Source organism: Aythya ferina (genome assembly GCF_964211825.1).
Source record: "Aythya ferina genome assembly, chromosome: 14".
Taxonomy (NCBI): Eukaryota; Metazoa; Chordata; class Aves; order Anseriformes; family Anatidae; genus Aythya; species Aythya ferina.
Genome location: NC_140312.1, coordinates 14,450,686 through 14,476,642, shown reverse-complemented (window position 1 = coordinate 14,476,642; position 25,957 = coordinate 14,450,686). Strand labels below are relative to the sequence as shown.

The 25,957-nt window shown below is 36.0% G+C and overlaps 2 protein-coding genes across 6 annotated transcripts in view; one reads left to right on the top strand and one right to left on the bottom strand.

The window, feature by feature from the left end:
- Positions 1-15,936, top strand: part of LOC311444522 (uncharacterized protein C5orf58) — a 52,371-nt gene extending 36,435 nt beyond the window's left edge. For 2 of the 5 annotated variants that reach the window (XM_084535750.1, XM_084535749.1), the window contains 4 exons: positions 1,306-1,352; positions 14,319-14,401; positions 15,095-15,188; positions 15,627-15,936. In XM_084535750.1, the coding sequence (XP_084391876.1) occupies positions 1,306-1,352; positions 14,319-14,401; positions 15,095-15,188; positions 15,627-15,733 (331 nt within the window). In that variant the 3' untranslated portion in view covers positions 15,734-15,936. Of the gene's footprint in view, positions 1-960; positions 1,210-1,305; positions 1,353-13,205; positions 13,486-13,750; positions 13,862-14,318; positions 14,402-15,094; positions 15,189-15,626 lie in introns of those variants that run through there. The other 3 variants (XM_084535752.1, XM_084535751.1, XM_084535753.1) reach the window with 3 other exon arrangements.
- Positions 15,937-16,752: 816 nt separating this feature from the next.
- Positions 16,753-25,957, bottom strand: part of LCP2 (lymphocyte cytosolic protein 2) — a 33,214-nt gene continuing 24,009 nt past the window's right edge. Inside the window, exons 14-21 of the mRNA XM_084535755.1 lie at positions 25,899-25,929; positions 25,301-25,313; positions 24,162-24,282; positions 22,093-22,142; positions 21,234-21,337; positions 20,222-20,299; positions 19,083-19,238; positions 16,753-18,378 (exon numbers count right to left, since the gene is read on the bottom strand). Coding sequence (XP_084391881.1) covers positions 18,256-18,378; positions 19,083-19,238; positions 20,222-20,299; positions 21,234-21,337; positions 22,093-22,142; positions 24,162-24,282; positions 25,301-25,313; positions 25,899-25,929 — 676 coding nt within the window. The 3' untranslated portion in view covers positions 16,753-18,255. The remainder of the gene's footprint in view (positions 18,379-19,082; positions 19,239-20,221; positions 20,300-21,233; positions 21,338-22,092; positions 22,143-24,161; positions 24,283-25,300; positions 25,314-25,898; positions 25,930-25,957) is intronic.

Sequence of the window (25,957 nt, the reverse complement as noted above, 5' to 3'; positions counted from 1 at the left end):
CTGTCTGTTACTGACCTTCTCAGAATTCTTTGCCCACAAAGTAAAAGTCACGTATTTGTTCCAGGCAAACTGTTTGCAATGAAAAAGAAATTACACTCTTCCTGAAAAGGTACAGACATGCATACAGAAACTGAGGTACAATGAGAAGTCCTGATGAAAAGCAATTGCTCAGTTGGTGTGTCACACATTAACATCATGGCATGTCTCTAAGCATATTAGGTAAGGAAAGCATTGAGAAACAACAGATTTTCTCCTGCAAGTTTTGAGGTTGTCTTTTGAACTTACTCTGGAATTTGGATGTCGCTAAGCGTTAAATAATATATATATATATATATATCTATCTCTATATATATATGACATATTTTCTTCTGAGTCTATCTAGAAAATAGAGCTATATAAACAAACAAAAAATAATATTATTTCATTTGTTCATTCAAGTAGACATAGCTGAATAAAAATCCTCAGTTTAACAACCACTCACTTTAGTGTGCCTTAACTGCATTAATAGCATGCCGTCATGCTGGTTTGTGGCAGTACTTCTGCAACGTACCCTACGTTAGAACACACCTCAGAAATAGGTTTGTATGGGTTGCCATAACTTTGAAACCAGGACAGTACTCTCTGACTGCATATGTTGTGGAGGCTTCTTGTTAAAGTGGATGAAACTTCTGGTCTGAACATCCTAAATTGTGAGGATGTGAGAAATCCAGACTGCTTCTCCCATTATGCTAAAAATGTACAGGAAAGAAGAGAAGGAAGGAAGGGAAAGGAAAGAAAGGAAAAAAAAAAAAAAAAAAAAAGAGAGAGAGAGAGAAAGAACCTCTTACAAATGTAATTCTCTCTTGTGTAAATAGCCACAGTCTTGTTTCCTCACCCAGATCTAGGTCTTTCAGGCCCAGACCAGACCAAATTCTGGCCATTCGAGAAGCTTTAAAAGCCACTTCCTCTTGTAGCCCCTCCAGACTGCTGAGTTGTCACTTCACCTGTGCACACAATACAACATTAGACAGAAGTAAATGAACCATTATGCTTCATACCTATCTAAGACTTGGCCTTCTTTCCTAGCCAATCTTGTTTGTCCAACAGTAGGACAAAGTGGTCGTAGGAAGCAGGAAAGGTCTTAAAGTCAGCGGGATAACTGTAGTGGTATGGCCCTACGTAAAAACAAAAGCAGATTAGAGAAGAGAGTGCTCTAGAGCACACTATGAGGTAGATTATAACTGGTTAGCAAAGAAACTATCTAACATTGCTTCTGCATTATGTCTTTGCAAAGGATTAAATGATTCCATCATTCTTGTCTTCCAGAACAAAACGGTCTGCAGGATCCTGGTTGACTGCTCAGACTAGCAGAGGTAAGAGGACAATGGCTTTACTTATTGCACCTTTCTTGTTTCTAAAGTAAAAACGCTTAGAAATACTAAAATATTTTGAAACACAAACTAAGGTCAGGGTTCATTTCCCTACTCCTGCCTGGGCAAGTACCTCTGAAGTCTGCTTTGCCTACTGAAGAAGCGCTCTGATTAGTTTAACATGTTCATTTACTCTTCTTCAGAGTAAACCCCAACTTCTCAAATTCATTCGTTAAAAAACAAACAAACAAACAAAAAACCATAGAGAAGTAGGCCTTTATATAGTGATATATTACAAATTTCTTCATAAAAATATATGAAAAATAAAATATATGAAAAATAGCCATGAAACATCATAAAGAAAAGAAGAAATCGTAGTATAAAAATAAGACAAACATATTTTCCAGAAACTTCTCAAGTCCTCTGGAGGATGTTTATCTGGAAACAAATACTGCTGTAAAGGAGAATGGGCTGGATCTGACTGTACTAGCCACAACACTAGAGACAATATAAAGTAAGCAAAATGTGACATAAGACTTCAGTTCCTCAACAGCATTTTCATTGCTTGCTTCTGATAACAACTTTCTTCTACCTGTAATATTGTTTAATTCAATTATGTTGTCCTCCTTGAATCATATATTCTAATTCGAAAATAATGTTTACAGGTTTGAAGAGTGTTGGTAGTCATATACTTTTTAGACAAATCATACCAAATCGTGTAATGGTATTTGAGAATGGATTGGATTGAAATATGTCTTGCTTCTCATCTTTGTAACTGCTTTAACTGCTTGCTTGGGTAATATGTCACTTTAATGACCAGAGTTTTCCTTCTTCTTCCAGTCTCAGTGCTGGAAAACACCAAAATCCTCAAATCAATCTTTTTTTTTTTTTTTTTTTCAGCATACTGCTTCAGAAGTGTGCTTACTCTTGTTTTTTGACTGCCCAAAGCAGATGAATACCTCCTAATTTTTGTTCAGTTTACAAAGAGTTTATTTCCTTGCATTTATTTCCTTGCACTTCTACTTTAAATTGAATCTTGTCTCTAAACACCTCCAAATGTTCCCAGCAAATTTCTTGACAGTTAATCTTTTCTACAGATCTTCCTTTGCATATGCTTCTATTTCTCTCTGAAGCATCCAAGCATTTACATAAAAAGTAAATTCCATCTCTTTTTTTTTTTTTTTTTTTTTAAAGTGTATCTTAATTTAGTCAAACTATAAGTCCTAAACTTGGTAAGGTGGTGACTGAGGAATAGAAGACACTTTAATGAAAATAATTGCCTTCATATAAGTGACAAAACAGTCGACCTTTTTGTGATGTATGAGTGATTACGTTTCATATTAAATGAATGAGTTGTACAAAAACATTTTCAATTAGTATAATGTAAATGGTGAGGGATGCTTAGAAAAACAGTGCCCTTTGCAGGGAGTTTTGTGCTTTTTTTCCTGATTATATTGGTTTTGAAAGCTCACATGCAGAAATTTTATTTCAGTTTCCCTTTTTAATGAGTTCATTCCTGGAGGGAATATTTAATACATTACCCCTAAGAATAAAAAGTGTCTTCCTTTTGTCCTGAATTACCTTTAGTACTGGCTAAAGAAAGAGGTGGATAAGATTGGGAATGAAAAGAAATAACATTTCCTGTGAGGTTTTGTTATTCACAAATGTGTATGTTAGATCTCTCAAAGTGCACATCTGTAAAACTAATACTCAAATAGCAGTATGGGTATCCTCAGCTGTGCACTGGGGATCTGGACTGCTTGCTTCACCAGTTCTCAAACAAGAAGACCATCATGTGCATGACAGTTTGAGACAAGGGCTAGACTGAGTTCCTCTCAGTTCATAAAACATGAATAACAGAGATACTACAGTACAAATGTTTTCTTTAAGTAATTAATCCTATTAATGATGCACAAGCTGGGACAGAATCCAGTTTACATGCTGGTTTTGCAGAGGAAAAAGTAGGAAAAAATCTACATTAATGAATAAAGTGGTCTGACAATTCTGAATTTAAGGCAAGGAACAAACTGTTGGGTAGGAAGGGGTGCTATTTATTTATTTCCGTTTCGGATGGTAGCCGTGCTTTAAAAGAGCTTTCATTTTGGCTTTGGTAGCTTGGATTCACTGATGTCTTCTTTCTTGAAGACATGGAGGGAATAATCACTATTGTGAGCATGCTTTGAGAAATACAGGCTACTAGAATAAATGAATTCCCTTTCTTACATAGGAGTATAATCCCTGAAAATAGTTTAAATCCAAAACCAAATTAACCCTCTTTCATTCCTCTGTGAGGGTCACAGTGGCAGTATGGCACAGCTAGACTGCCATACTTACTGTTTCTGTCCCAAAATTTCATTGCTTGCATTGCTACCCACATTGGAATATTAGAGCATACACTTTCGGATGCAGGGAAGTTAACATTTAAACAGTTCAGTCCACAGTGCTTCCACTTGCTGCTTATACCATTAAGGCTTAGACAATAACGATCAAATTTCTAACTGTTGATGAATCTTATATCTTGGCAGATGTGTTACTGGAAAAGTGTATCATCCAGTGCACATTATCAGGTGCAGGGAAAGACTAAGGTGAGAGCTCTCTCAGTGTGCCTGGATTTATAGGACAAGTCACCTGTCAGTAGCTCTTGACAGCCTCATTCCATATTCTACTTCGCTCACTTTATATATGGTGCTATTTCTTTTTCATACAATTTTCAAATGTTAGGACTGACTTCTTTTATTTATAGCTAAAGTCAGCTCCTGCGTTACTTCTAGGAAGTGGAAGCACCTACCACTTCTTTAGACTGCAATGCTGTTGAAGTGTGAGTCTAGCATGCATCAATCCAGTACTAAATTACACTAATCCTTTTTATGATTTATCTAGCTTCCAACATTCTTGAGAAATCAGCATAATAAAGAATGTTTGTGAGATGTTTCTGTAGTTAAATGTCAGCACTAACATATCAGAACACACAGAAAAGGGTATTAGGTATAATTATAGATACTGTGCTGTGATTAAATGTCTGATTCATCATAAAATACTTTGTCTGTGGTTCTGAAAGAATCCAGTAATGTAAGAGATTGCACCCATTTATAGTTTACAAGAAGAATTATCAACTGTCAGACTGGTTCCTGGAATGGTCTTCCAAAACCTTGTATGTATGTTTTTTCATTGTTGTTGCTGTTTTTTGTTTTGTTTTGTCTTCTTATGTACTTTGTTGGTACATTTGAAATTACTTTATTAGAGAAAAAAAAAATGAAAGCAACAGTATTTATGTAATAATGATCTGAAAGAAAAAGCCCTGAAGTAAAGCATAACTCTAGCATTATTTTTTTACCTAATTATTTCTTAGTAATAAGCTAAGTGTCATGAAGAAATGGAGAGAAAGACCTCATTACCTACTTTTGGTAACACGATCAATAATATTGCAGAGAGGTACTGTAATTGTTGTCTTTACAGTTCAGTTTGCACAGGAATCTCAAGAGAAACCTTAACTTTGACATGTAGAATTATTTGTTAAACACTATCCGTTAATTAGTGCTCATCAGTGGAGTCTAGCATACTTGGAGGATGGTATTATCATCACTTAGTTGGCCTATGAGCCAGCTAATTCTGAGATGTTAACAAGTCCACTCACCCTTTGCAGACTTGATGTTTGATTAGACATATATTTAAAGGTTTATTTTGTGTCTTATTTCATCTTATTTTCACGTTGAATTCCTTGTGAACCCAAACAACTATATGACGTCTTTCATTGTTCATGATATGTACAGCAGAGAAGTCAAGTTGTTCATCCTTACTCCCATTTGGATTTGCAAAGTCTTTCACATTTTGTGTGAAGTTCACTTGGTTGGTCCCCACCTCACACTCCCTTGCTGTGGCAACTGCAGCTCACTAATATTAATCACAATCTCTCTATTGCTTAATGATCCTAGCTGCCAAATGCAAGAGGGAGGCAGAGGCCATTGTTGTATTTCTTTTCCATGTCCCTTCCTCTACTAAATGACCCGATACGCAGGTGCAACCCCCGCAGTATGTGATTCACCTTATAGTTTCAGATCCTTACTGGGTCAGAAAAATGTTGATAGTTATACGTACTGCATTTGTACACTTTTTTCGTCACTTGTCACATATCCAATTCCTCTGTCTCACTGATTTTTTTTTTTAACATAAATATTGACTTTTATTTCTGTTAATAAGTTCTATTATTTATGCTCTGTTTTGCGTATCTGTTTTCAAGTTATCATTCACATTTGTACCTGTTCTAAATCATTTAACACAATGTGGCTGTTAGCATGCTGTGAGAAATCCAAGACAGTGTGGTGAGATGAGGTCTTAGCCCTTGATGCTACGTAGTTGTCACAAAATGACCATGGTTAACAAGTTATTAAGTTACAGTCACACTTATTTCAGACCAGTCTTGTTCATATTTGAAATACTGTTAATCTGCTCCAGTTCAAGACCTGAACAAAATGCTAGTATTTCAGTTTAGTTATTTGTTTCAGAAGATAATACAGCCTCACTCATGTCTGCATGTATAGCATGCACCAGGCAGCTCATCCAAGGAGACACACAATGCACATATACCTCACCAAGGCTCCTACAAATGAATTTAAATCTTCATGAAGCTTAACAACATTGTTGTCTGTCTCCAAGGGTAGATTTCTATGCAGACAGACACAGCCAGCATATTTAAATATGAGATTTTCCACAAGATAAAGACAAAAGCCAAAGTCAATTTACAATTTTTTAGAATCTGCACCCCTCAATACCACTTCTGTTTCTAAACTTGGTACTATTTCCTGGGTTCAATATAGAAAGCAATCTCAATGATTTATTTATTTATTTTACTGTGTAACGGCAGGTAAACCACAGCAAATCACACTTGCATGTGAGATTAGACCTTGAAGAGTTATTCTCCAGTAGAAGCTAATTTCAGCAGGGGAATGTCGGACCCTCTCAACTGCTACTGTAGTCAATAGAAAAAAGAATTCCTTTCAGATTGTTAGAAGAAGACTGAATTAGCTGATCCAGATGGCACCATGGAAGATAATTACTTGGTTGGTTCAAGGAGAGTGAGTAGCTTCCTTGAGTGTCTTCCTTCCTCCTGGTATATTCTTCCCCCTAGGATCACAATCGCTGAGTAGGAAGCCAATACAATAACACTATTAAGACAGTGCTATTAATTATCTGACATCTATTACATACTTGTCATTTCACATTTTCACCGAAATATTCAGACAAGCATATTGCTGTTTTCAATTTACTGTTTAATGCATTTTAGCTGTGGGAAGAAGGGCCTCTAGTGGCTTCTCTTCTGTTGCTCTGCAGTTCTACCATTCCAATGTTCAGATGTTGTATTACTAAGAGTGCATTATGTGGATTTTGTGACATATTTATGTTTATACAACACAGACATCAGTGAAAAAATTAAGTCCCCCGTGTTTTGTTTTGTTTTCATTATTATTTCAGAAAGACATTTTATGAAAAGCCTTAGTTAAAGGGAGATGTCATGGTCAACTAGGTGAGGCAAGAGTTGTTTCAGGATCTTTTGCTGTACTTTCTACTGGCCATTTCATAAGTTAATTTAAAAAACAAACAAACAAACAAACAAAAAAACTGATAAAGGAACTAAAGCAATCAAATCTGTAATTTCAAATTAATCCAGAATCTCCCATAGCAGATTATTATGCTTTTGTTCATCTTAATACTTGTTTTCATACTTCTAATGCTTATAGAGGATTTCAGGTAGTAAATGTATGCAGGTTGGCAAAGGAAAAAAAAAAAGAGAATTACAATAGAAACAACTAACAGAAACTGCAATATCTACCTTATGTCACTAACCTTTACAATTTATAGTATTAAATGCATTTAAGTGAAAAAGGGATCATCTGCAATGTACCAAATAATAAATCTCTTTTGATGATACTGTCACAGTTGCTTGCTTTTCTCTGCACTATTTCAGGCATAATGCTGTTATTGTTACAAAAAAAAAAAAAAAAAAAAAAAAAAAAAAAAACCTGGGAAGGTAAAATAGCACTGTGGTAAGATATCTGTAACAACTGAGCTATTAAGCAATGCACTATGCCTTTGAGAAGTCATCTCAGTCAAAAGGGCTCAGCATTTTCCAACAGAAAACACAGGATCATTGTTTTTTTCACAGTTCCTTGCTATATAAACTTATTTCACCATGTAGATGGGAAAATCTTATTGAATGGCATTTTGTTATGTGAAAGGATATACAGAAATGCATGTTGAGTGTTTTTGAGAACTAGAAGCAGATCTACTTCTTGATAGCTACATATAATAAGTAAAGACTCACAGTTGCTGGAAAGTCCTGCATCATTTCAATTTCAAATCTCACTATAGATGACAGAAATACATGACAACATCAGAAATCACTTCCAAATTGAAAAAAAAAAACATGATGAATTCTTAATGCGTCTTCAGAATGTTTATCATCCAACCAACTCCCAAATATATCTTGAGTTTTATTTTATAAAGCCCCACAGTTTTGCTTTCAGATTCTATTGGCTCAGACTCTGTTTTCAGAAGTCTACTGCTACAGCTTGTCACAGAAAAGGGACAAGGCAGGGTTGTAACTTAAAAAAGTATTGTCATTCTCTGAACAAGAATTCAGAGAAACTGCCAACAATTGTTACTTTTGTTCTAATTTCACAATCAGAACCCTAAGTATGACCAACAGTGAGGCTTACAGCTTTAATTTGTATATGCAAAACTATTTGGTGTTTATAGAAATCATTGTAAACTTGGCAGAGAATTTTGATAAGCCCATCTCCTTGTGCCTGATCCACACACTTCTTGAGTTGATACAACCCATAGCTTCAAAGTCTAGTCTCTTTATATATGGGGACTATATTGTCCATGAAAAGCAATAGTATTTTTGAATCTCCCAAAGTTCAATTAAACATAACATTTATGATTAACATGCATGATTAATCCCCAAAGTATTCCTCCAGACCTTAATTTATATTTACCATTTATATGTTGAAACATTCACCAAATAATTCTCTGACTTTAATAAAAATCTGAATAGGACAATTGTTATATATAAAGAGTGGCAGGAAATACACCTTTGTTTTTACATTAGTTATTCAAACCAACTAAGATGTTTCAGCAGACGATTCTGTCTGCGTTAGCATCATACATGGACTTGTCTTCAGTCATTGAATATTCACATCTTTAGCATTCCATATCATTAATTTAATACTAAATTTATGAACTACTTATAAGTTACTGTTTAAAAATTACTACCAGATAATGAGCTGTCCGAAACACCAAGTCAGGACCTTCCAGCATATCTAAAAAGCATACCCTTATGCTGTTTATTTTTTTGTGTGTTTGTTTTTGGTTTCACGAAAAGAAGCAACAGGCAGCACCTTGTAGATTTTATGTTATAAACTGTCTGTGCAAGCAAACTGAAGATAAGGATTTCTGAGATATTAAAACCTGATATGCTACAAGCTTTAAAAAAATAAATAGATAAAATAGTACTTGCCAAAATAATAATAATAATAATAATAACAACAACAACAATGTACTGGTCAAGCAATAGAAGGATACAGGGCTCTCTATAGTCATGTCCATCTTTTACCAGGCTGCCAAAGTGCATTTTATTAATGCCTTGCCTACTGTCAAGAAGGTAATAAAGTAGATGCTCAGGTAGGCATCCTCATGTACTGCCTCCAATAATCTGTTGCCATTCAGGGTATCCTTAAATGAAAATTAAGATCTTAAATGCAAGGGAATGACATATGCCTCTAAGTCTGGTAACGATATGCATACAGCAGTCAGCAGACTTAAGTATGCAGACATGCATTTCCAATTCATGCAGGATTTTGTATGGACTGAACAGAGAGTTTTTTTTTTTTTTTTTTTTTTTTTTTTTTTTTTTGGTTGTTTTAAATGATGGCATTTAATATAATCAATTTCTTAGAGAAACTTAATTATAGTGCTGTAAGAAATGCTGTAATGTTTTTTGTTCTGTTTTTTTTTTTTTTTTTTTTTTTTAATATTTTTAATATTTTCTTAACTGAATCTTAAAACATTCTCAGAAAATTGTATTATGTGTTATATAATTGGTTGAAGTTTTCTGGCCCAAAACTCCACAAGCAAAGAAGTTTCACAATTCAGTATATTTTGTCACAAATGTATATTTTAACTCAGGCCTTAGTTCCTCCCACTTCATGAGCATGTATTAAGGCAAGTCAGTTCACTTTGCATTCTTCTATCTGCCACTCTGCTTCATCTAATTGAATTGTAAACTTTTCAGGACACAGCCTGGCTTTTGCTTCACTGTCTTGTACCATGATCTAGTCAGGCATTTTTTGCCTTCAGCATTTACCAGTTTTAATCAGTGAAAATCACACGTGCTCTAAAAGTTATGAAATAACATATTATTTCATCAGAAACAACTGTCATGTGTTCAGGTGGCGTGATTTTTTCGGTCTGTGTGTGTTGGTTTGGTTTCTATTTGACTTCCCATGAAATCTTGATCAACATTTCTTATATTCATGCAGTGGTAAAAAAACGCAGTTCCTCTTTTGTTAGAGCTTTTTGTGTGAAAGTTTAATGACATACATTTAAATTTCAGCTTCCTGATTAGATCCACTAGGAAATTTGTATGAGAACTAAGGCTTTCAATGTAACAGAATATGGTTGTATTCTTAGTAAAAGTTTATCTCCTTGCATCTTACCTCCTATGCATTGCAGTGTTTGAAAATATATTTCCTTAAGAGACAGATGCTGTTAATGTTTGCTAAGCCACTCACTAAAATATTGTTGTTGAAGTGAATAGATTTCTTCTACTCCACACTAGAACTTTTTGTAACCATGAGACAAAACATGAGATCTTGGTTTGTTTCTTTATTTCTCCTTAATCTATGATTATACAGGAAAATAATTTTGCATACCCTTTATTCTGAAATCCTCCTGTTCAGTGGTTGTGTATTTAATTATTTCATTTCTTCCTGAAATGATATTCAAGGTAATTTTACTCCAGAGGTGAGGAAGGCAGTGATTCTGTAAAGTAATCTGCAATATTTTATTTGCCTGCAGTGCTTGCTGATTCATATCATAATCCTAAATTCATTCCCTGAAAGAGATTTCTAGTCTTCCTGATCTTTTTTCTTCCTTAGAAAAGTGGTTTGGCAGTGATTCTCTCTTTACCTGAGATTGGCTGAGTGGTTTCAGCTTCTATAACTGAACATGTTCTCAGAAAGACTCCAGGGAAACAGCTGTTTCATGTGTTAAAGTAGCATCCACAGCCCAATCAACCCATAATTAAAAAGAGTTTCAGTCAGTTTCAACTGCCTGTATCTCTGCCCATAAATCTATAGGCAAAATTGAAACTGTGGCTCATAAACTGGCATGCTGATATTCAATTGTTAGCAATACTTGAGCAAACACTCCTTATACAGAGGTGTAACAGAAATTGATAATTCAAATTATTAATTTAAAAATTTCACTTTGAAATATTACCTTAAAAAGAAATCCAGAAAGCATTTCAGTAAAGTTCTAAGTAAATGTAATTGCACAAATTCACTATTTCTTACTCTCTCTTTTTCTTCTTAAAAGAAAATGCTTCAACTTCCTGCAGTGTTGGTCATCTTGTTTGTTAACATCTCAAATTATTTAAGATTACTTTTAAAAAAGCCTTGACTTTAGAAATCACTCTACATCATTTGTCCAATTAGTTCTGTCAACTCGCTATATTGTTCTTGTTTTGAACCCAAGTTTTCTGGTGGTTACAGTATTTATTTTTCTTTCTACAGTTAGTACAGAATAATTTAAGTATAATGTGACTATTTATTTATATGATGTGAAAAAGAGAACTCTTACCAGATTCAGAAAGTAAATTAAAATAAACTCTTTGAACAGAAGTCAATGTGGAACTGCCTACAACATATCTCAAAAAATTCCCCGTTACTCAATGGTTCGCTTCTTCTGAGGTCAGCTGTCTCACTCCCTTTCCCTGCTACTGCACTAGGATACTACACCTGTTTTTCCTAGCAGTTTCTACAGTGAAGCAGGTAGCTTTTACGTTTATTATAGCTTCATCTGCTAACCCATTCCTTGCAGCAGTTTGAGCATTCTCCTTTATTGAAGAAGAAAACTTCTGCTTATACTATCACACATGCTTTCAGGAACTTGCTCAGCTACTATAGTACATTTTTGTACGTATATTTCTATATACACTTTTATATATTCTTTTATGGTTAGTAGATAGCTAAAAACACCATGTTGTTCGTCGTCTCTGTACACAAACACACTCCAGTATTCTGCCAGCAAAACCACCAGCTTCTGCAAACCACAGAGGACCTTTTCCTTAGAGGTGTACAGCTAACTTGTTTACGCTGGGGTCTTTGCAAGACCTTGTAAGCTGAAAGACTGTAGTACAGGAATTAGTGCAGGTGTAAAGTGTTTCCTGCTCTGCATTTCTCATCTTCAGAAAGCCCCACAATCTAAGCAGCATATCATGTTTTCTCTTTGAATCATAGTTTAATTGCTCCTTAGCAGAATATGCTGTTCTGAATTTCATTTTAGCTTTACCTGCAGTCACAAAAGAATAAATTTTGAATGCTTTATTTTAAAGAACATTTTTGTGAAGGCACACCACTGAAAGAGACAGAGAATGGAAGAGAGTAAACGTGAGGCAGCTGCCATCTCTGTCCATATGTCCTCTACAGCACATCGAAGCAATTCTACCCTCCCCTGAGGTACCAGCCACCCTCCTCCAGTGGTGCCAGACAGGAAGTCTGAAATACAGCCTGGGCACTGAGCAGCAGAAGTGGTTGCAATAAATTAAATGAAAGTGCTGACGGCCATTGCCTTGCTTGGTGTCCCTGGCTTTAGGGACTACAGGGCACAGACTGAGGAAGAAATGAACAGTTCCCTACTCCTGGTCATTATTTAGCAGTTTTTGTTGATTTCAACTAAAGTCAGATATGTACCTCTAAGGGCAGTGACCATTTGTTGTAGTCTAAATTGATGAATTGGTATAGCAAAGTGCCTTTCTTGTTCTCCTTGAGGTTCATTATTTGATCTGCACTCACAATATTTTTAGTCTATCTGAATTACAGTTGATGACAAAACGAAACGGATTGCTTATAAACAAGTTGCAGCACCATGCAGTAAGATTCAGCACTCCACAGGCAAGGCCGCAAAAGCTGACAGGAAATCGCCATTCACCATTTACCCCATGCCACCTCAGCCTCTCTTCCCCATTTCTTCTTCATCTCTTGCACCATTTGTGGTTAGCTTTTAACTCATAGTCCCAAAATCACAAATCCTGGGGCTGCAACCTACCAACATTTCACATGCTGGGGCTTTCCTTACTGAGCAAAGCAGACGGCAGCGAATTACCAATGGCTGCCTGCGCATAGGGCAGCTGAGCTCTGTCCTGCCTGCATGGGCACTGCTGCCTGCACCCAGCAGGGAGCTGCTGGCAGTGCCCCTGGGATCACAGCCTCCCATGGCTGCTCAGAGGACCCAGCTTGCCGCCCTGCCATGCGTGGGGAGGAAGGCATGGCCCAGCTAGGCCATGGTAATGGCTGGCTCCTTGCCCTTGGAGGAGAGGGCCATGTTGTGGCCTGCCTTCAGTGCTGGGGCACAGACAGGCTATGATTTCCTCCGGAACTGCCCTGCTTGTCTTTGTGGCAGCAGGGGAGGAAGAGAAAAATCACCCTGTGGTGTCTGGCAGGCGGGGGTTTTGTGACTAGTAGCCACAGGACGCATGCTGAAGGAAGAGGTGTTCAGCAGGCCTGGCTGTGCTGCCACACAGCCCTTTAAGAGCAGAGGCTCCACCTGGAGGCTGGGCCTTGGGCACCAGCACTCTGGGAGTTGGGAGGTTTCAACCAGGGGCAGGTCTTGCAACTTTCTGGCTGTCAGTATGAAAACCTGAGGTGCCCCTGGCACAGGGAGGTGCTGGCACCATGGCCATTTCCACAGCCTCTCAGTGGGGGAGATGCCAGCACTGTGCTTCTTTGGTTTTGCCTTTCTGTGAGGAAACCAGGCCCCTTCTGTACTTCTGCTCCTTCAGGGCAGCCTCTGCTGACAGCGAAATCCTTGTGGGGCCCCCTCACCACATATTTCATGGTGGCCCATGTGAACATGAGAGGTGAGGCACCCATGGGTGCCACTTCAGACTTGCCAGCTCAGGAAAAGGTTTAGCTATCACTAAGGGATGTTTGGGGGGGGGGGGGGGGGGGGAGGGGAAGACTAAAAGGGGCATGCTTTTTTCTGGCTGCCATTTTAGGTAAGGGTAGGGTTCTTTTCCTTTGATAGCACTCCTTCTGAACACATGCAGTACTAGGGTGAAATAAGCATTATTATTTTTCTTCTCTCTCTCTCTCTTTTTTTTTTTTTTTTTTTTTGCCCCCCAGTGTTGAAACAGCTTTCCAGTGATGTCATACAATGACACTTTCCTGAGTGTTTCCTAATGTCTAGAGAGACACGAGCAGAGGGAATGGGGGAAGAAAAAGTCCAGGGATCTGGTATTTAATCTCATCTCTTTTACTGACAAACAGATACTTAAGTTTTGCATGCGTGTACTTTAGATTTCCCTTCCTTAATTTCATCATAGAAATTGTTTGCAATGCCTTATTAGATTTTTGATAAAGTCTCAGTCAAAGACACTGCTTTAGATTTTTTTTTGTATGTGTGTGGATTTTTTTTTGGTCACTATTATAAATACGCTCATGTAACTCAAAATATGAAATGCCTCTAAAATAATATAAATATTAAAAATCTATGATTTAAACAAAAAAGATTATTTCCTCAGTAACAAATAAAACCACTTAACTCATTAAACTCTGTTTTCAAATGATATTACTTTAAAACAGTCTAGTCATTTTTTGTCAAATGTGTATATTTGATGCATAATAGATACATGCACACAGCAACATATAATATGGATATAACTCCATAATAATTTTAGTTTTGTCTTTGTAGGATCCTTGGCCCAGACTGACGACCTTCATTCAAAGCCACTATCTGAAGGGAAGAGAGACGAATCTAAAGAATCTATGTCAAATGTATGTTCCATTTTTTGTCATACTTCTCAATGTGTTGAGTTGTTCTACGAAGTGAATATTAATTTTGAATTGCTCAGAGTTCTTCCAGATATTTTTTTTTTTTAGAATTTCTGAATAATAATTAGAGATGATAACTATCCCAAATAAAAGATGTATGCAATTTATTTTATATTTTTCCTTAAAAAAAAAAAAAGTGTAACTATATGCAGAATATAGTATACATTTCGAAATTGAAAATATATTTCATTTCTAATAGTTTATAGTCTTAATTTTCTCTAGACTTCTGATTTTTTAAATTATGTTTTAAAGGAAGGGACTGTAGTCTCCAAAATAAGCTCTGAGATATTGATAATAAAACAATTGCTCCTATAGATGTAAGTTTTTATGTTCAAGTATTAACATTCAGTGCTTAATTAAGCCCTAATTTCTTTCATGCATGTTAACTTCACAATAGCTCCATCTCGTGGTTGACTAAATATTACCTGAGTATATGAACTTTCAGTATATGTTTCATAGGAACAGTAGGCTTGAAAACAGAAGTACATAAATATATATATATATATATATAAAAAAATACTGATGGGGGAAATTATTATTTAGAAAAATAAAAAAAAATCATAAAGATTATGATTAACTCTATTACCACATTTGTAGTAATGTATACGCTTAGAGTTTTGTTTCTATTTCATACAGGTATTCAGAAATGATGCAGCTGATCAGCAGTTTAACCTTGAAGCTGCAATTAAAAATGTTGACAAAATGTCCGATGAGCTAAAGAAACTAAATGGTAATTCTGAGTTCATCATCTAGCTATACAGAAAGCTGTTGAAGGCATTGTTTTAGATAGCATGTTTGAGAATGGCTCATGTTTTCTGTATCATACAATTGTTTTTTTTAATCTAATGAAAAAAATGTTTTGTTTTGAACTACTCTTTATAACAGTGGTTACATAGAAATGGAACTATGTTAGCTAAGCATGGAAAAAAAACTTAGTCAAATGCTTTCCTTTTAGGGACAATAATAGTTTGATAATGAAAATATTACAAATACGCTAATATCAAACTTTATTTAACTGCTTTGAGGTAAACAAAACAAGGCAATCCTTTGCATTTTTTGAAAGAGTTCACAATTGTACTTCAAAAACATGCATCTGGCTCAATTGTCTTTCACTTTGCATTTACTATTCAATAAGTGCTGTGAAATTACATTGCCCTTTGTCTTTCAGTGGAAAGCCAGCTGCTGCTTTGTGACCTTATTTTGAATTTCAACCATCCCCTGAAGGCCAAAGATTTAAAAGAAGCTGAAGAAAAAACTCGGAGTTTGACAGATTAAGTAATACCATCCATTTTCATACATTGTCTTCTATTAATAGCAATTGAGTTTCAATTGAAAAGTGACAATATGGTTTTCTGCACTTGGATTATTTTTATTTTTAATTGGAAAACGTTTTTGATTTTGGCAGAGATTTTAACCTAAATTTCTCAAATATACTAGGTTTGGAAAGAGTAGCAAAATAAACTAGAAAGGTCAAGAAATGGGGCATGAAGTTCTTCACACGTGCTTGTCTCCTTTAAAATGAAGACATAGTGGAAGAGTAACAAAAAGATTTAAAATTACTTCACGTCAAGTTATTGCTCTTGTCTCAGTTGTGTTCCGGAAAATGGGACAAGAAATATTCAATAAAAGAGGAACTGCAAGTCATCATTTGATATGCCTTCCTTATTCTAAAAATGTTGCTGTGGAAGGAGGCCACAGAGCAAATTACTTCTGGAAAACCAGAAGTATTTCTATAGTGACTTTCTAATGCATATAGATTCAAAAGAAAGCAAAAGTTAGCAGTTCAAATACTCCACTATGAAGTTTTCTCAGCCAAAAATTTGTGTAGCCAGTGTATTCATATAAGTAGAATTCATATTTAAGCAGAATTCCTATTCAATCATACTTTACTTGTAAAAATTATCATCACTTGTGAAAATGTTTGAATGTTGAAATATGTTTTTAGTCATACAAAACATGTGTTTATCTGAATAATCAAATCCAGATTTACTTTGTAGAAAAAGAATATGTAGAGCTATAATTTGTTATGTCGGTTTACATTTTATTGCTCTTTCCATAAGTGGGAAAAAATGGTGATTTAAAAACAAATGAAACAATTTCATAGGAGGCATTTCAGGGTTGTCAGAATTTTCAAGACAGTGTAATAAAATTACAACCTCCAGTTTACACACTCAATGGTAACATTGTGGGATTTATCTTAATTTTAGCATTTTTGGAAAGACATATTAAAACTGACTTTTCTTTCACAAGACTTGTGGCAGGTTTTTTAAAAAAATACAGTAATAAAGATAGGCTTTGTCAGCTGAAGTGATTTTATTTATTTATATATTTATTTACTCATAGTTGCATGGAAATGAAATTCTCTAATTTCGAATTCCAGCTCCTAGACAAATATAATGTAAATAAAAATAACATTTACAACATACATATTTGAAGTTGTAAAACTCTTTATGAAATCTGATTTTCTTATCATAGAAGCTATATAAATGATATGGACGATATCCTCCCTTGAATTATGATTCAACGCAGAAATGGCTTTAGAGGAGAAAAAGTGACAATGTCCAAGGTAATTTTTTTTAATAAAACAGAAGTTCCTAAAAATAAAAAAGGATAAATCCCACTTAACAAAGGAGAGGGAAAAAAATCATGATTCTTCAGTCGTTCTCAGCTGCAGCTTGTATTTTAGAACTGAGAATATTGTTTTTTCTTGAAAGAACACAGTAAAAACAGAAAGCATTTGTATAGGAGAAACCAACTTCATCCAAATTATATCTGTATGCTAAGGGCCTTGGGTGTGGTCTTGCAATTAATAATCACATGATGATAATCTTGTTGATGTGTCTCCTATAAAAGAATGGTGGCTTATTTTAGAGTCAAAGAGATACGGTTAAAGAGATGTCTGTGCTAGTAGAGAAAATCTTGTTGCTGAGTTTAGATGATCGTAGGAGATAACTCCACTTCATGGGTTAAGGTGCCATTCATGAATCATCAGTTGTATGGCAGGTGGAAGATGTTATCTGTAGATATTTTATTTTTCTAGAAAACTGTGAACAAATACAGTTTCATAGCTGAATAACACAAACACAGATCTTGACAGGCAGGGGGATTCAAGGGGAAAAATTGAGGAGAAAAATCGAGCAACACACAAAATTTTTGTGTCTTGCTGAAAGATAGTTGTCTTTAAGGTCCAGGTTGGCAGGTTGGAGTCCAAGTGTTTTCACAGAAATGCCCATAGTTGGATGATTTATTGATTTATTTGGAGGTGGATTGCAGGGGAAGAAAAACAAAACAAAACAAAACAAAAAAACAACAACAGCAAAAAACTATTGCTTTTGGTTTACTTCTCGACTTTGTTTTGGTTATTGCTTCTGTGGTATGTACCACTTTAAATAATAGAATTGCTGCTGCAATTCTAATCTGAAAAATAGGTTACTTTTTTTTTTTCTCCTCTGAAAGCAGAGACTTGTATTGGTGTATCTTTCATGAGTCCTCTAATGTGGTTTGGAAATCGTTTCAGGAAGATACACATTTGTTGGAAGATAGTTTTCCTCACTGAATGAATTCTTGTGTACTCTATGGTTGCTGGACAGAAATAAATATATTGTAGGAAAATCACATTTATAGAGTACTACATTTAAAGCATGACTTAAAAATAACAACATTGTCCCTTTTCATTAAAATTAAAAGTATTTTTAATGATTTCTTCATGGTTTTAGTTCACTGAAAAAGGAAGTATCCTTAGGTTTACAGACTTTAGTAGACTTTGATCCTTCATGTGATCTTCATTAGGGTCTCGTTTAAATATGTCCTGCAGCATATGTTAACATGCACTGGTTCCTTGAACCCCTGTCTTTTCCGTCAATCAGAAGAAGAGGTGTTCTTTGGAAGTAATCAATGATGTCTGCTACCGATGAAAAATCCTGTGGGATGGAAAAATAAGAAGGTAATGGATAAAGTGTCAGAATTCTTAGCGATTAGTTAACTCAGTTTAGAAACCTTTTTTCTTTATAAGAGGTATCTTATAAGGTCCAGTAAATATCATCAGGTCAGCTGTCTTTCTTCCTGACCTAATATGTAGTTATGTTGATGTATGTGTATGATCTACTGAAGATGTGTTGTATAATGAATTTATGCAGATTCAGCATGTTTAATACACGGTGGTGGTGTTTCTATTTGACATGATGAAGTTGACTCATAAATTCAGAGAGTTTGGACTCAATCAGTATATGTGCTGACCAGTGTGTCTGACACCAGCAAATCCCGTGCAGTAGTACAGGATGTGAGTAAGCTAACCATCTGAAGCAAGGCAGTCAAGTTGGCAGATATGGATTTGCTCTCAGTCGTGTATTTCCATTATCTGGTGTCTTAGTGGTAAGAAAACACTCCCTAACAAATTGTATTGATTTCTAATAGCTGTATGCTAAGGCTATGAATTCACTCCATGAGTACAAACAGGAGAATCTGATTTTCCTTTCAGAAGTAACAATTGTAGGTATATCTGTAAAACAATAAGCAGAATTTCAATGGATTAAAATAGCTGCTAGATTAACTAGCCTGACACTTAGAGAATGAGACAGGAGGCACTTCAAGATGAAGGGAAGTAGTGTGAAAAAACGCACAGTACCTCTTTTCCTTTTAAGCCAGTTCCTAACAAATATATCTGATTTTGCTCCTGGTAACGAATCTGGATGTTGTATACTTTATCTCTGTACAACACCATCAGTACATATGGATGAGTAGCAGTTTTTCTTGAGCTGTCTCTTACCAAGAAGGTTCCATCCTGAAAGATGAAAAAATGGAAGATGACAAATAAATGCTGCTTCTGGTTTTGATCTGCACAACAGCCTTAAATAGATCACTCATGCTTTTAAGGATTTTTTCTTTGTGAAATCTGCTATTTAAAATATTCACTGTCTGATACAAAGTGCAGATATTTAGAGAGGGCTAGTGTCGTATGAGGGAGAGATGCCACTAATGGAGGACGTAAAATATGAAAGGCCTAACTCCGCTTCAGCCAGAAGACAATTTAGCTCCTGGTAAATTTAAATCAAGATTCCTCTGTGATCTGTTTAAAGGCAGCCTAAAATAGTGATTGTGGCTGTGTCATTTTGGTAGAGCCAAGGATATTTTCTTTTTCTTTTTCTCCTTCTGCTTTTCTTGGTTTCAGATTTTAAAAATCTTCCCTTAAAATAACCTGTCTGAAAGGCACTGGATGTGGTCTTATAAGCTAGACCTTAGCACAAGTCATTGAAATGCTGTACATGGCAACTTCAAACCATTGCATGTGCTGTGAGGCATCACAGATTAAACAGATTTCTCATAATTGTAGATGAGATATCATTTGTTTTATCTCTGCTTAAGCCTGGGTTTCACGTGCTTGAATCTGTACTTCATTTTGCTGGTAAATATGGCCTAGAAAAGGGTAGGACTCAACTCATCTAATTCAAGCTTAAAATTGGAATTTGTGACAAACTCTGTAATAGTGACAAAGAACTCTTTCCAGAGAACGTCATTCCTCCTAAGATAGGCAAGATGAAACTGCTCCCTTGGGCTATGAAAAACAACAACAGCCTGGTTTAATCTAGCTGCCTAACTTTTATGTGGGTAAAGATATGCAGGATGAACCCCCCAGTATAAAAGTCTATGTCTAAATGGAGCTTAACCTTATGGTGCAGTTTACTTTCACTCTTCTTATATGACTGCAGGGACATCTAGCTAGGCTATTAAGGAGGTGCTGAGAACCCGCAACAGTTTAAAGAGTACCTTGTTTATTTTTCGAAGAGCTGCTTCTGCTTCTGGCCGGCTAATATAAGCAACATACCATTCATCATTTAATGAATCCTATATTTTTTGTGGGAGAGAAGAAAGCAGAAAGTCAACTGTCAATGGACTAATTTATGATGTTAACAACATTCTAATAAGTAGAGAGAAAATTGAACGTGAGGGATATTGGAACTTATGTGCAGAAGGTATGAGCTTTAGGGATCATACTAGCATATAGTAGTATATGGTAAGTGACACTGAAAGATTTTAAAGTGATTTAATCACTTCGAAAATTATGGAAGTATTACAGACCTACCTGTTAAATATCTGCAAGTAAGGTAGGAAAACTGGTATTTCCAGATATTTTCAGTAAAAAATAGATTTTAAATCATGGCATCATAGAATGGTAGTGAGTTGGAAGGGACATTAAAGATCATCTAGTTACAACCCCTCTGCCTGGGACGCTACTGCGCTGACATCCTGTCTTTCTCTCTCTCCCCCCACTCCTGTCACCTTCCCCCCCCCCCCCCTTTTTTTTTTTTTTTAACAATCATCTGAGACAATAGCACAGACTTCCTGTGAACTTAACAGTACTGGGCAACCATACGTGGCCACATCAGGAGTGGTTTGCGCTGTACTTGCCATGTTTAAAGAAATGTGAAACAAAAATGCACATAAAGTGGTTAAAGTATATGAATTGTCTACTTACCAAGGTTTTGTGGAAAGAAAAATTAATATGTAATGCTATTTGAAGACAATTGTTTAAAACCAAGTTATCCAGCAAACAAGTATTTCTCTTAGTTTGTTCTACTGCATTTTACTATTGTTTTACTTGGCAGAGACAGAAAAAAAAGGCACTAAATATTGACACAGAAGAGGAAACTGCAAACACCTACTAACATCCTGACAATGGCTACTAACTAGAAAAACTACTTTGAAAACGGTTTGCTTTTGAAATCAGATTATTTGCTGTATTTAGCAGTTATGGTTAATACTTCTGATGTTTCTGTACCTCATCTTCCTCCGTGTTTGTGTGCTGAGCAGTCTGTCTGCTAGGAATGGGCAATGGAGGTCTTATATCAGCTGTCCCTCTTGACGGAGATCTGCTGTTGTTGCCTTTGAAGTTGTCAGATAAGAATAGAAAAAATATTGAAATGAGGAAATAATTTCATCTGGGAAATGGTATATGGTATAGAATCTTGATTTTGTGAGGCATGAAGAATTTGTATCACTCTGATACTGAGGCATTTTGAATTGATTTGAAATCAGATTTAGGCTGATGTATGAAATCTAAGTTCCTTATATAAATTGTTCCTTGGTGCACAGGGACACTAACTGAACTCTCGTAGTTCATAGTACCTTAAACTCAGATGAACTTGAGATATAGGTTGCATCTTTTTAGCTTCTGTACTAGTTACTTAGTTGAGAGCATCTCCGATTTCTTTAGGGACAAATTTAATATTGCCTCTTCAGATTCCTTGCCTTCTTAGCAAGAAACTAAAAAATGTCACTGTAAGACATTGGCAGGTGTTACCATATGCAAAAATCATTTTTCTAAAAAAAATTGCTTTCTAAGCTTCCTTTATTTTTGGCTTACTTTTACAAGATGCAGTATATTTTACATGGAAAGCATTTTCTCCCTTTTTCGAGACTGTTAGTATACTATGATGATTTCTAGGCAGTGTTATTTGGCTTTCAACAGTGTTAGTTATATTTAAAAAGGTACTTATATGAAGTTTTGGCAATGATTTAACTAGACTGTAAGCTCAAACTTCATGGGAGAAGATCATCCTAGATTCAGATTAATGCACTCAAACTGCCTTGCAACCTTCAGTCATTGTACATAAAATCAAGGAATGCAGGATACAAACCTAGAGGGAAGCGAGGTGGTAGAGAGCCACTTGCAGACAGGCTTCTAGCACTGGTGTAGAAACAACAACAAAAATAGTAAGTACAATATGACACGGATATACAAGATTGCTGTGTTGTAAAATACTGATCTGAACTGTGAGCCTGTTTTACAGAATGTGATATCCTCTTGAGTCCTATGAAGGATGAGGACAACTTTCTCTTCCTTCTTTGCATTTTTCTTTCATTCTTTTTTTTGTAAGTATATCCACCATTAAAATTACTTGGAGCTCAGTATCCGGGAATGAAGTAGCCAGAGTCACTAGCAGGCTATCAAGATTTCTGTGTCAGGATTAATGAAGAAAACTACTTCATCTTGTTGACTTTTCACAGGAACTGGCTACATTATTCCCCTAAAGCAGGAAGCAGAGGCAACAGCTTGATAGATGTTTGTTTCTTTGGAGTCCCAGTTACAGAGTAACTTTGTAGGTTTTTTAACATTATTGAGGAAAGAGCAGTTTCTCATCATTAATGTTGCAGCTGTGGGTATGGAGCTACTGGAGAGTCCAGTGAAGGACCCTTCACACTAACATGGTAAGGAACTGGAGCATCTCACGTGTGAGGAAGGGCTGTTGGAACTGGGATTGGTTTGTCTAGAAAAGAGAAGGCTCGGGGGGATCTTCTCCACGCATATAAAAACCTGAAGGGAGGATGCAAAGAGGATGGAGCTGGGCTCTTTTCAGTAGTGCCCAGAGACAGGACAAGAGGCAGTGGGCACAAACTGAAACACAGGAGGTTCCATCTGAGCATCAGGAAACACATCTTTAATCTGAGGGTGGCTGGGCACTGGAATAAGTTGTCCAAAGAGCTTGCGAGGTCTCTCTCCTTGGAGATATTCAAAAGCTGGATGGGCATGGTTGGGGACAACCAGCTCTAGGTGGCCATGCTTGACCAGGGGCTCCAGATGGCCACTGCAGCCTCTCTGTGAATGTGTAAGATATTATCTGACAGTGGCACTGAGCTCATACCCAGAGCATCATAACACTTCCATGTGCCTGTGTTTGGTTTACTTTCCTTCTTCTGCTTCATTTTTCTGCTATTGGTTAGAAAACCTACAATTCCTTTTTATGGCCTTTTTTATGATCCAGAGGTCTTTATTTTTATTTTTAATTGCTTCACCCAACTGGTTATAAATCACCTGTAGTTTTTTCCTTTACGAACCATATTTCTATTCTGTTTTAGTGAACTGCACAAAAAGCTCTGGGATTAATATATTCATTAATGCTGCAGAACAGGGGCACCCTATCACAACTTGTGATTCATGGGAAAGAATCAGCCGAATGTGAGCTTCTGCTATAGAAAACTACACAACACTGTTTGAATATAAGCAGAAGTGTTCATTGTGGAAACAGTTCATATGACCTTGCTATTGCTACTGCAATATTATTTCTACTTGGGTGTCAGCAGTTCCAGATGATGTTGGTAAATGGGAGGGATTCATCAAAGAACCATTACAAAAAAAAAACAGAGATTAAACTATGTACTTCACACTTAGACTCAAGGAGCCCACTCTTAGTCATCAAAGGCTGTTGCATACTTCATCAGAAATCAAAATTTAATTAAGGGAACTTCCATTCTGGAAATGAAGACATAGTCTAACACACGGATGTTGTAGGTAGGAAAAGTTGTATTTGCAGCAAAGACCACAGTTTTAAATAAGAATTAACAATTAAACTAACATTTAATGAAAGGGTCCTGCAGGTAGCAGGAGTGATGTCTTACAAATGGAAACTATGTAGGCCCTGAAATATTCCTTGACTTAAAAATGGGAGTGTGCGTTATGTCTTGGTTGTCTGGTATAAACTGTTCTGCTGAACACAGAACTTCAATTCTATTCAGGATTCTTCTTGGTAGTAGGAACACCACAAATTAGCGTGTAGTTGAGGCAAGGGGGCAGCTTCAAAAATGACTTCTTACAGTAGTTACCTTGCGTTCCCCAGAGCACCCTGTAGCCATATATATGTATGTATATATATATATATATATATATAAATTAAAATTCCAAAGGAATGATACAATGAGTGATACACACCTTTCTGCACCAGGCATGCTGTTGGATCCTGGCTTAGGTGGAGGCTTGATAGATTTTGATGGGAATGTATTGGAGCTGTATGGGGGCAAAGATAGCTGTGGCACTGCTCTTTGGGGTGCAGCTGTGGAGAAGAGGAGAAGAAAACTTAAGACCTATCTGAGACATTCTTAAATGAGTTAAAGAAATCCTGGCACATTACTGCTGTCTAATTAGATAAACATAATGGAGGAAAATGTTTTCTAAAAAGTCTTTGATATGTTAGTTACGGGTTGCAACGTCATATGGTCAACTGAGAGCTTAAAATTAAATGAAAATAATTTGGAGTAGACATAAGCATTTAGGTTTTTTAAGTTCTATTTTTTAAAGCTACAAGTCAAACAGCTTAACTGCAATAAAACTGAAGGTGAAGCGTGACAGTGTGTCCTCTCTGTTGTGCTGCTTCTGAATAGCAGATTTGAGGTCATCTCTTTAAACTTCATTCCTTTATGAATGAACATTTCTCCCATATTAATGAACATTTCTCCCATATAATCATAACATCATCAAACTGAAACATTTTTTTACACTTCAGATCTTCACTACTGGTAAAAAGAGAACAGGTTAACTGTGCTCTTCGCCCTATTCTTAATGGAGTCTTAGAGGAAATGGTAGGCTGTAAAGACTTGGCCGAATGTTCTGCTTCTGCTATGAATTCACTTTACAAATTTTATTTTAGGAACCAGGCTTGTTAAGAAATTCATGAATAGTACTATTAAATGAAACAAGTTCTGGTTCTGTTCCTTAGAGTAAGTACCGTTACACAGAAGACTAGTACTAGCAGGGTTTTACTGAACATTTTGTTGAAAACTGAAAACATGCCTAGCTGTTTGATGCTGTGTGCAGATTACAAGTCTCAAATATACGATGTTTCAAAGTAAGAAATTCTGCTGTCTTGTAACTGACTGACCGGGGAAAGCTATTAGCTATTGATTTCCTGTGTTTTGTGGCTTTGCTATATAAATCTGCACAAGGTACGTTGTAAGCATTCTACAGCCTGTCAAGATACCACCCAAGTTTTTTACATGGCTCTAAAGAAAGAGCTCTGGAAACTATTTTTGTAGTGCTAAAACAAAGAAAGACTTCACAGTAGAAATACTTACCATCTTCTTCTTCCTGGGGAACCAAGAGAAAACAAATGTTAGCAACTTATAGCAGAGTTCTTCGTAATATTTATCTTTTACAATACAAAGACCTGGAAGTTTGTGAATTTTGAGCATACTAAGGATCCTAAGAATCTAATATGTAGACTGTCACTTTCATCTAAAATGCTGGGGTTTCTGTCTTCATGCAACACCAAATAACGTTTACAGTTTTTGTGTTAAGGTACAACCATTGTTTACAATTAAGTAAAAATCCCAAATTCTTAGGTCAGCATATGCTAAATAAAAAATAATAATGTATTAAAAAATCCCAAATCAAAAACTCAAACCTGAGGTAAAAAAAATCACTTCTCCCGTGTCATTAAAAAAATGCTGGCCTTATTCTTCCTATCATCTAAGATAAAGTACTTAGGGAATAAGCTGAGCTTGAACTAGAGGAAATTATTAAATAGAAACTGTGTGCAATGAAAGATCCATCCTCATTCACTACAAAGCATGAAGAAACAAGTTTACTTTTTCCAGAATTATTAGCTTATACAGGTACTTCATTTTATTGTAGTACATATAATTTACAAATTTGTTTTGATACTATACTTACTTCAGGTCTCTTTTGTTGTGGCCAACCCTGCCTGAAATGAAACAGAGACGACAAAGCAT